The sequence below is a fragment of the Hypanus sabinus genome, chromosome 28 (assembly GCF_030144855.1).
Source record: "Hypanus sabinus isolate sHypSab1 chromosome 28, sHypSab1.hap1, whole genome shotgun sequence".
Taxonomy (NCBI): Eukaryota; Metazoa; Chordata; class Chondrichthyes; order Myliobatiformes; family Dasyatidae; genus Hypanus; species Hypanus sabinus.
In genome coordinates, this window is record NC_082733.1 from 14,736,350 (window position 1) to 14,748,432 (window position 12,083).

A 12,083-nucleotide genomic window follows, 5' to 3' on the forward strand; every position below is an offset into this window, starting at 1 on the left:
TTTCCCATGTCTTGCTTGTTATTACATACAGTAATTTTCCACAATAAGCCATGATGAGTTACTTATTTTGTGTGGAGAATTAGAAAAAACAAATAGCAATTATCTATAAGAATAAGAACTATGCTAATTCATGGCACGTACAATTGAAATGATTACTGCAGACTCTTCTACAGCCCGACAAAATGTTTTTATCCACAAATCTTTTTCCTGCAGTGTGAAAAGACCCCTAGGGAGTAATCATAATTGCAGATAATGTAAGTTTAAAAAAAACCTGCATGGTAAGAAAAGGTCCCTCTACTTAAGCAAATATAAAGCACAGGAACTTTGATTTCCCTATCTTCACAGCCACTTGTATAACTATATTTGCTGAAAATAAAGAGTTCAAAATCCAGTCATGTACTAATGCTTTTGAACAGAAATATCCAATAGCAGTTGAAACAAGCATCATTATGATCCGGTCAACAATTATAAATTCTTTTAACATTTCAAGATTAAAATGTACAGTGGGAGTTTTCAAAGTCAATTATTTGATTCTAACAGCACCATTCACTGGCTGAAAAATGTGCAACCTACAATGTGCACCAGTCATTCACCTTTGCAATTTTAACAATATATCCCTTCCTTGCAATCATCAGGACCAACTAAAACAAGTATGGGGATGTAGTCACAAGAGCTTGTAAATACTGCAATTGGAACAATGGTTTATTGGAGGAACTCTGCTGGCTGAGCAGCATCTGCTGGAGGAAAGTTTTGGGTCAAAACCCTGCATCAGGACACAGCTTGGTGACGTTATGGTGACAAAATCCATCTAAAATTATGCATTATCATAAATTTGAAATATTTCAGCATTGTTCAGTTCTGAGAAGGGAATTCTGATCTTATGGGGCAGGTAGTGTTGGGAGAGATTAGTGGAGACTAAGGGCTGGTGGATAGGAAGTAGTCTGATCTCTTCTCCTGGGTTCCTACGGAACCTAAAGAATTGAGGATCAGCTTCCTTTCAACTGAAATGGCCAATGAGAACTATGCAGGACCTTCACATTCTGCCACAGTAATAGAAGGTGATACTGGAAAGGGTGGATGATTGAATCATTTCTGGATGGTGTGCAATCCTTCCATTGTTTCAGCTTGATATGCATGGTGGCAAGACTTCCCTACTTTAAGCAATCAGAGAAAGGGTTTCCCATGAGTCAATGAGGATATTCAAGGCTTATGTAAAGTCAATGAAGACACCTATTGAATAGTCAATAGGTCACACCTATTGAATTACTTCATGGGTGGAATCTGTATTGTGACTCTGGAAGGAGCTCAGTAATAACTGCGGTGACTGATGTAGCCAATGGAAAAAGAAAAAAAAAACTAAGTCATGCAGAAAAGAAATGTGCCACTGCTGCTTCTTTTAGGTCTATGTGATTCTTTTCCACATAAAAAGTCCTCAAATTGCCTTTAACTCTCTGTCTGGACACATGAGAGTTAGGTTAACTCTGAGGTATACAGCTTTCTTTAGACTAAACATCCACAGAAAACAAAACTGAGCAATTTGGGATGGTGAAAATCTCTAATGAACCAATGTCTTAAAACTGTGCACTGATTTTAAGGAGTAGAAAGAGAAAGCAAAACATAAAACTAAAGGTAAAATAATTTTGAAATGTTTTGAAGCATTCTTAAAAAATAATAAGGTATTTTTAAATGTACATGATTCACTTGCACTCCTTCCCAATTAGTGTATTTCATTCAGTATTCATAGTGTGCTCTCCTATACACAGGAGAAACCAAATACATGTTGAGTAATCCCTTTGCACCTGCATTTAGCCTGCAGGGATGACCTTGAGCTTCTGGTCACTGTCTCACTCCCACTCTGCCTTACTGTCTGCAGTTTCTTACACTGCTGCTAAAAGGCCCAACACAAACTGAGGGAAGCACCTCATCTTCAGTCTGCTCACATTGCAGCCTTCATGACTCAATAATGAATTCTGCAACTTTAGGTAACTCTTTTTTTTCCTGACTGTATCAGAACTCACCATTTCTACCTGCCAACATCACATCTCAGCCACACACACACAAAATGTTGGAGGAACTGTAGGCCAGGCAGCATCTATGAAAATGATTAAACAGTCAACGTTTCAGAACAAGACCCTTTTCAACTTTTCTTTTTCTATTGTCTGACCTGCTGGGCATGTCACAGAGCCTTAACATTAATACCAAGCAGAAGAATCCGACCATCATGTTAGAGTAGCACAAAACATTAGTTAGTCTGAATTTGGAGTACTGTATACAGTTCTAGTTGCCATACTAAAGATGTGATTAAGGTACAGAGGGGGGAGAAAAAAGTCACAAGGATAGACTGGTACAATTTTCCCTGGAGCTAAAGATGCTACGACATTACAATGATAGGTTTAAAAAATATGGAAGGAGTAGATAGCGAGCGTCTATCTTCCATGGTAGGGATACTGAAACTGTAGGACACAGGTTTAAGGTGAGAGGGAGGAGATCTGCGGGGTAAATGTTTCACATAAAGTATCTGAATTTAGAATGAACTGTCAGGAGAACTGGTGCAAGCAGGAACGGTTACAATTAAGAGATATCGGTACATGTACTTGAACGAGCAAAGCTTAGAAGGATTTTAGATTTATGAGGCAAGTGTGATTAGTACAGATGGGCATAGATGTAGTGGGAAAAGGACTTCTTTCTATCTCGTACAATTGAATCCCAAGTGAAATGAATCCCAAGTTTCCTACATTGTAATGTAATACTTAATGCTTCTAGTAATCCCAAAATCATAAGATGTTAGAGCACATTTCACTTTAAGGATTTCAATATGAAGAATTTTGTTTAAAGTGGTACTCTGCATCATGTACTCCAATAGTATAGTACTTCTGTAGGACATTAAAAACCCACATGGAATGGAATGATTTGATTTTTTACCTCCCAGTGACTGAACACAAGTTGTGGGCTGGCTTGGCCGCTTGTCCGCTTCCTGATTTCATCAGCAAAACCAAAGCTCTCTGCAACCGGCAAAACAGCCTTGATGATGAACATTTCTGTCCCTTCCTTCATTTCTTCCTGTAACACCCGGCCTGCTCGTTTCGAAAGGACTGCATAGACTCGACCTAAGAAAGCGCAAAGAAACTCGCATTCATTAACTAATTAGAAATGCAGTTCAATACAAGATAGCCCCTTCAGAAGTGTAATATTATAAAGTAAAACCCATCAGTTAAATGCTGAGTTTAAGGCATACTCCATGCATTTCTAAATGGAAAAAGTAGTTGTAATGTGGACTGTTAGTATGAACAAGAAACAGATCTCCTAAAGTTTGCTCCCTAAAACTTTGAAAAGTTTAAAGCATGTCCAATAAAAATGTTTTTGAAGTTGAGATCCACAGTTCTAATCTGCTGACCGACCCTCATGGTATATGTAACCTCACCCATTCTCTCCTCCAGTTGGCTTTCCTCCAAACTCCATTCATTTTACTATTGACACTCAACAGGAATAAACTGTCAAGCACACTTCAAAAGCATCTCTGCCTCTCCACCTCTCTCCCCTCCCTTAAGTCCTTCTTCTTTGACCAAGTTTTTAGTTATTGTCCTAATTGTCTTAGTAACTATTTTTGCCTGATCATATCAGTATCATAAACACTGGGACCATTTCTGTCCCTGACTGGGTATATCTTATGTTCAAGTCTTATTCCTCATGGAGAGCACAAAATTGAATCTAAAAAAACAAAACAAGAAGTGCAGCAATATTACAGGTACTATCTTCCAAATTTAAAGCCACTTCTCAGTGAAGACAGATTATCAATATTGAAATTTGCCACAGCATTTAATGCATCAGAATGGTGTTTTGTTCCCTGAGGAAAAGGATATTTGAAGATCCAGACCTCAGAACAAGTACAAAATCTGGATTTAGAAGGGTTGGATCTTAAGCTGATCACAAACCACCAGAATTTGAACGTGGAGCACACTGCCATTTCAGTTAGCTCCTAGACCTGACTTAGCACAGGCCCTCTTCAAGAGTAAATGAAAGACTAGAATAGGTTAACAACTGATTTAAAATAAGGCAATAAGACACAGGAGCAGAATTGGGTTGTTCGGCCCATTGGGTCTGCTCAGCCATTCCATCATGGCTGATTTATTATCCCTCTCAACACCATTCTCCTGCCTTTTCCCCATATCCTTGGAGTCCTCTTACTAATTTACAAACATTTAAAAATACCCAGCAGCAATTAAAGTAGTAAATGAAACTTTATAGTAATCTTTAGAAACAAGATACTGAAGACCGAGGGTTTGCCAGAAGGCACGTGGAAAACTATGAAGTCAGCTGGAAGAAGGTTCAATGGTCTGATGAAACCAAAATTGAGCTTTCTGGCCATCATACTAAATGCTCTCAGTTGCTTCATTGCAGTAGGTCCTGGAAGGCTTGTGAAGGTAAAGTGTAAAATGAATGCAGCAAAATACAGAGAAATCCTGGAGGAAAACCTGATGCAGTCTGCTAGAGAGAACTGCGACTTAGAAGATTTGTTTTCCAACAAGACAATGACCCCAAGCATAAAGCCAAAGCTAAACAGGAATGGCTTAAAAACAACAATATTAATGTCTTGGAGTGGCCAAGTCAGAGACCAGAACTCAATCCAATTGAGAATCTGTGGCTGGACTTGAAAAGAGCTGTTCACTCATGATCCTTGTGCTATCTGACAGAGCTTGAGAAGTTTTGCAAATAAGAGTGGGGAAAACTTGCAGTGTCCAGATGTGCAAAGCTGATAGAGACTGATCCACAAAGACTCAAGGCTGTAATTGCTGCCAAAGGTATATCTATAAATAATGACTTGAAGGGGCTGAGTAATTACAGGCAGTCCCCAGGTTATGAACGAGTTCCATTCCTGAGTCCATCTTTAAGTCGGATTTGTATATAAGTCAGAATAGGTACATCCGGTATTATTTAGCATCAGCTAGTCAAACGTTTGTCTTAGTATATAGTATATATTTTACGTTTCTATACATATAGAACACTTAAGAAACTTATGTATTTCAATAACTAAACCACTGCGTTGCTTAGTAATAACTGTAGCTTTCATCGGGGCAGGGCCTTTCACATGCCCCATTATTTTCACTTTATTCTTTACCTGTATCCTTTAAAATTGTTCCGATCATTGACCAACTGTAGCCTAAAGCATTTCCAATGACATTTCACCTCTTTCCAATCGCTTTATTATTTCCACTTTATTTTCAATTGCGATCATGTTCCGTCAATGGAACAGAAAACTGCGGATTTTATGTTCTATTGCTGAGCAGCAGTGAACCGTCTGACTGGACTATCAGAGTCCTCTTTAGAAACTAGTTGACTTGATCAGCATTTCTGATCTGGCTATTGTTCACGATCACACTTAATAAAAAAGTACAGCAGCAGCCGCGGGCGTCGGGTATTATGCTGCCCCGGGTCCTAAACTTCACCTGCACTGAGAAAGGTTAAATGGATAAGTGGGGGTGGTGCTGACTGGAAAAGGGGGTCAAGGTGAATCTTTCTAAGAAATATTTAAGCCAAATACAAAGCTACACATTCAACACAGTGTTAATGGCAACGACTTAAAATGGCGGATGGCATTGTGATCCGACTTAAAATGGCGGATGGCATTCTCCTCCTTCCGTTCATAAGTATGAGTTGTCTATAAGTCGGATGTTCGCAACTTGGGGACTGCCTGTACACAAACAATTCTTTTGTGTTTAGCAATTGTAATAAATTTAGATCAATTTGTAGCAATTTCTTTTCACTTTGACATGAGTCTTTTCTATTGATCAATATCCAAAAAGCCAAATTAAGTTCACTGTGATTCAATGTTGTAAAACAGCAAAAAAAGAAACCTTCCAAAGGGAGGGGTGAATACTTTTTATCAACACTGCATTTTAATGAGTTAAATGTGCTTGCGACAGTTTCAACGGCAATGTTCCCAGCAAGAGAGCAGGAAAATCTTAGTCTGTACTAAACTGATGGGTTTCACAAAGAATTTACCAGCTCTAGAACATATCAGTTTTCTTTTACTGTAATTATTTCAGACAACTAGAACTGTTTCTCTGGGTTGCTCCACTTTCAGTCAACTGTCTGTGTATGATTATCACAAGCCATGCATCAAGGAATAGATGCTGCCTGACCTGCTCAGTTCCTTATGTGTTTGCTTTGGATTTTCAGCATTTGCAGACTTTCTCATGTTTATGATTTGCTGCATCATTGAGCTATTCCTCCCGTTCAGTCAGGTAATGATTATGAATCACCATCGAAGAACACTTCATACACCTGCCATTTTGTTCCTTTCATTATTATAACCAGTTTTTAATAAATGGGTATTTTTCCTTGTCATTTTAAAAACTTTATTTGGATTGTGTTTGTGTAGTTATTTTAATTTACAATGCAAAATATTTCTCAAACTTTCATTTTCACTATTTTGTTTGCTTTTACTCTTCAATACAGCTCTCTCAATCACCAAGAGTTAAAGGAGAGCTGATGGGCATATGTACAAAAGAATAAATTGCTTGCGTACAGTAAAATAAGGTGTCGGGAATAAGATCAATCAGATTTCTCTTTCGGGAACCAGCATGGACTAAATAGACCAAATGGCTTTCCTCTTTTGTCAGATATGCTATCAATGGTCTCAATTCAACTGCCTTATCAATCAGACTCTTCCTATTAAAATAGATGCCATGTAGCCTTGCATTACCCACACTTTCTTTATCAGGTAGGGCAAATGTCCAGGGACAATTATGAAGAAAGTTGACAAAATGACGAAAGAGTGAAAAAACTAATAGCAGGCTCAGTTTGCTACACTTCACAAGCGAAGGAATTATGTCATGATCATTGTTATTTTATGGATCTGTACCAATTAGCTTAGATGTCAGCGACAGCACAGAAATCTCAAACACTGGGCAAAGGAATCCGGACATAAACTTTTATTAGCCGGAAATATTTTTAGGGATAGGTTTTAATATGAAACCGAGGAAATGCCTTCTTGTAGTACTTACCTAGCACTTCAGCAGTTGCCATAATCTCACACGTATACATCGCTGCCATTAATCGCTGAGGCTTTGCCTGAAATGCAAAACGACAAGCTTCCTTCATTGTGGCAATGAGCTGGCCAGAGAAAGGACCATAGCAATCCATAAGCGCTACTTCAGAGTTACATTTTCCATCATCCAAACTTTTGGCGAGAGTCTGGCTGCTCTCAGTTTGATCAGTTTGTTGCTTTGGGCATTCTAACAGGGGCTTCAAATCAGTGAGGCTATTTTCTTCTGAAGTTACCTCTTGGTGCACCTCAGTTTTTGATGCCTGTTCCTCTGTGGAAGGTTGAACAAACTGTTCCACTTTATTACTCATGTCCCATTTTTCTAAAATGAAGCAAACACCCATAAGAGGTTCTTCACATACAGGACCTGAAAGAGTAGCCAGCTGAAATCCACTGATTATACTATTGTCAAAATTCCGGTAGGCTCTTGAATCCCTACTGCTTTTGTCAAGGCACTGCCACATCGATGGCCTATCATAGTTTTTTAACCCATTCAGTAAAATATTAGGGCCATAGCGCCGTGGTCCAAATGATGAAATTTGGTTCACTGCATTTCTCCATTTCCGGCCTACAAAACTCTCTTCTAGCTTTTGCTTAAATGTCTTGATAGCCTCAAGTGTGGTCAAGTTTATTTCTTGAGCTTCTCTGCCTTCTTTTACTGATAGGTTGAACTGTTCCATTGTACGAATCAGATCACTGTTTTCTTCAAGTAACTGTGTCACTGATTCTGGAAGTGGCATGGCTCTCACACTGACAGTGGATAACTTATTGGGTGTATTTAAAGTCACCAGTCCATCAGAATCCACAATGACGCCTTCAGGATATTTATTTTGGTCCTCTTTCTTTTGGTGAATGACAGCTATCTTTTGCTGAGTGCCCATATCTTCATTTACCATGTCCACTTTTGGTGGTCGAATGATAGTCTCTCTGAATGGAACAATTGGTGCTGATGAACTTATTTCAATCTTTGCAAATCTGCAAAAAAAAATAACGGCATGAAGTGGTAACAATCACAGCTTTTGAAAAAAATGCACATAAGAGGCTTGAATATAAATTAGGCACTAGTGGTTATATATGGAGATAGAATATAAACTGGCTCAAAGGATATACAGTAGATATTTGATAAATGGTCACAATTAATGTCTCATAAGTGTTGAAGACATGGTTATTGCTCTTTATTAATTTTTATTAATAATCTAAATTTAGTTTTTGGGGACACAATGTGCAAATTTGCAGGTGATACCAGAGTACTCGTGTTAAGAACTGAGAGTAAGACAAGTTTAATTAATTCTTATACAGATTTATTCAAGGTGGATAACCCATGAAACTGAAGAATGACACCCAAAAGTATTAGGTATACATAAGTATCGCTTCACGTGATAAAATTATGTGTAGAAATGGAATGCAATTTAATTTATGTTAATTTTTCCCAAGTACTGCTACTCAAAACTGGCTTCTTAAAATGCATGTAGCATAAGAAATTAGCTGAATAAAAATGAAATTTCTATGGACAGGAACCATTCAGCTATATAAAAAACTGAAGCAGGTGGAGGACACATGGCCACTTGTACCTCCTTTGCCATTCAATAAGATAATCGCAGCTGCTCTTTTACTTCAGTATCCATACTTTTTAATCCTCTTAACAGTCAAAAATCCATTAACTTCTGCCTTGAATATATTCAGTAATTCCATTTCCACAAAACATGAGATCCTGCAGATGTTGGAAATCTTGAACACACAACAAATCAGACAGCATCTCGGGGGTGGGAGAAAATAGACAATCCTCTTGGGCATTGAATTTCAAAGGTTCATTATTCTCTGGGAAAGCAAAGTTCTTCTCATCTCAATCCAGAAAAAGCTGACCACTTGTATGATCCTGTATTAACTATTCAAATAGCAATTATTGCTTGTTTACTAGCATTATTCTTTAATGAGGTTCTTTAGTCTTCCAAAACTAACTCATCTTTCATGGCTTCATAGTCTTATTTGGATTTAAGATCATGTTTTTTACATTGAACAAAATCACTTCCAGTCTTTATATAAATTAACAAATTATGATCATTCTTCGCTTGGGACCTCTTAGCTACTAGACTTTCAATTATCCTATTTTCATTGCAGGACAACATATCTTAAAAAAACTCTGCTCTAACATACTGATTTAGAAAACCATCTTTTATACACTTTACCAATTCATTACTCATAATTTATTGCAGGTCAAGTCTTTCATCATCATTGTACAATCTTTGTTATGCATACCTATAGTTTTTTGTTTGCTTAGAATCTGCCTTAAATTATCACCATTATTTTGGACATACAGGCATTACACATCAATACTTCTGAGTTTTTATCTCCACTGAACACTGATCTAATTTCTTCAAATATAACCGAGAGAGTTCATGAAATTGTCCATTTTTGGCAGAAAAATTAAATCAAGCATATTGTCCAAATAGCAAATGGCCGTGGCAAAAGATACAGAGTGATCTGGATGCCTTGGTGGATGGTTCAAGATAAGCTCATATGCAGATATAGACTGTTACTATTAATTGCTATGGATGGGAACAATGAAGAAATAGGGAGGTTATACATAAATTTTGCAGGGCATTGGTGAGACCACATGCATTGGAAGCAAAACAATAAGGATTTAATAGACACATACTTGGAATAGATAGATTTTCTTATTACAATTTTAGAAGACTGACAGGCTACTTGATTGAGACACACAAGATTCTGAGGATGGATATGGATTGAATATTTCCCTCCTGTGGGATAGGAAACTGTTGAAAGATAAAGATGATGCCCAATTTCTCACAGAGTGTCAAAGCCTTGAAAACCTATTCCTCAAAGGGTGGTAGAAGCATAGTCTTTGAACGCATTCAAGGTAATGACAGACACAGAACTAATAAGGACATGAAAGATTAAAGTTGCAGACAGATAGGAACTTATAATTGAGGTGATAATCTGATCAGCAATGACATGCCTGAGAGAGATACTTCGAATTTGTACATTCAGACTTTCTCAGCTTTCATCTTTTTTCTCTACTGCATTTGTCTCATTCTCTATCTATTACCAAGGTTATCCTTTGTCTTTTTCCACTCTGTCTGCCTCTTCTCAAAGTATTCTGCAATATTTAATTCCCTGTCTTGGGAACTTTGCAATTGTGTCTCTGTAAAGGTATTCCACCTTTTCATTTATTATTATTTGTGCCATTAATACAGAATCAGAATTAATATCACTGGCATACATATGACAAAGTACATTTATTATCAAAGTATGTATGCAGTATTCAACCCCGAGATCTGTCTTCCCCACAGACAGCCATGAAACAAAGAAAACAATGGAACCAGTTCTAAGAAAAAACATTCATCCCCCCCGCGCAAAAAACAAAATCCTGTAATTGATAACAAGAATCTTAAAACCTCCACCAAGTATGTTGATATTTGTCTCATTCAAAAGTTGCATGCATTCAGATAAAGCCTTCAAGTTAGATTTCTATAATTTTTCTTCGCTCTGACTAACCGAAGGCATACTCTGCATATATATCTGCTCTTCCCTCCCTCACAGTGCTCATCATTACCCATTTTCCCAACATTATATACAGCTTAAGTTATTCAGCTACTGTGATCCCAGCTCAATTCAGTGAAGCTCATCCCAAAAGACCAGCTCCATCATTTCTCAGAATGGGTGCAATGTACCACAAACACACTTCTCCCACATCAGCCTTTTAGCCACATCTTAAGTCTTTGTATTCTGTATGTGACTCAGACATGCAAAAATGATTACCTTTGAGCTTCTGCCTTTTAACTTGTAACCTAGCTGCTCAATTTCCCATTGCACTCCTTCCTTTATTCTATTGAAATTGCTAATTTCCACAATGAACCATGACAAATGCATCTTTATCTCCTCTACAATTTTTCAACAGTCCAGGAAGATGCCTCTTCATGGAATTCATTCTTGGGGGGGGGGGGAAGAGAGAGGAGAGGAGAGAGGGGGGAGGGAAAGGGGGAAGGTGTGGGAGGGGAGAGAGAGGGGGAGAGAGGTGGGGAGAGGGGGGAGAGAGAGAGGGAGGGGAGAGAGAGAGAGGGAAAGAGACAGGAGAGAGAGAGGGGAGGGAGAGAGAGGGGGGGAGGGGGGGGGAGGGAGAGAGAGAGAGAGAGAGAGAGAGAGAGAGAGAGGGAGGAGAGAAGAGAGAAAGACTTCTACTCCTCGAAACTTCAATATCTCTTATCCCACTATATTCCTTTTCACTCCTACACCATGGATGGCCCTTTACACAAAGTTATTGTAGTTAGTTTTGTTTGTCCTCCCTGTAGTCTCTGTTCTTGTCTAGAGATTGCAAGAATTTCTTACCTTCTGAACAAGCTCAAGACCAAGTGGATTGGGTCAAGTTGTTTTATGGGAAGGATGTAATAGAGAAATGGAGGTCATTTAAGGGTGAAATTATGAGGGTACAGAATCTTTATGTTCCTGTTAGGTTGAAAGGAAAGGTTAAAGGTATGAAAGCACCATGGTTTTCAAGGGATATTAGAAACTTGGTTCGGAAAAAGAGGGATGTCTACAATAGATATAGGCAGCATGGAGTAAAGGAATTGCTCGAGGAATATAAAGAACGTAAAAGGAATCTTAAGAAAGAGATTAGAAAAACTAAAAGAAGATCCGAGGTTGGTTTGGCAAATAAGGTGAAAGTAAATTCGAAACGTTTCTACAGTTATATTAAAAGCAAGAGGCTAGTGAGGGATAAAACTAGTCCCTTAGAGAATCAGGGTGGTCAGCTATGTGTGGAGCCGAGGGAGATGGGAGAGATTTTGAACGATTTCTTCTCTTCGGTATTCACTAAGGAGAAAGATATTGAATTGTGTAAGGTGTGGGAAACAAGTAAGGAAGTTATGGAACCTATGACAATTAAAGAGGTGGAAGTACTGGCGCTTTTAAGAAATTTAAAAGTGGATAAATCTCCAGGTCCTGACAGGATATTCCCCAGGACCTTGAGGGAAGTTTGTGTAGAGATAGCAGGAGCTCTGACGGAGATCTTTCAGATGTC

The 12,083-nt window shown here is 38.3% G+C and overlaps 1 protein-coding gene across 3 annotated transcripts in view; it reads right to left on the reverse strand.

Annotated features, from left to right (window-relative positions):
• Positions 1-12,083, reverse strand: part of efl1 (elongation factor like GTPase 1) — a 291,123-nt gene that overhangs the window by 46,447 nt on the left and 232,593 nt on the right. For all 3 annotated transcript variants that reach the window (XM_059952643.1, XM_059952645.1, XM_059952644.1), the window contains 2 exons: positions 7,005-8,020; positions 2,923-3,107 (listed from right to left, as the gene is read on the reverse strand). In XM_059952643.1, coding sequence (XP_059808626.1) covers positions 2,923-3,107; positions 7,005-8,020 — 1,201 coding nt within the window. The remainder of the gene's footprint in view (positions 1-2,922; positions 3,108-7,004; positions 8,021-12,083) is intronic.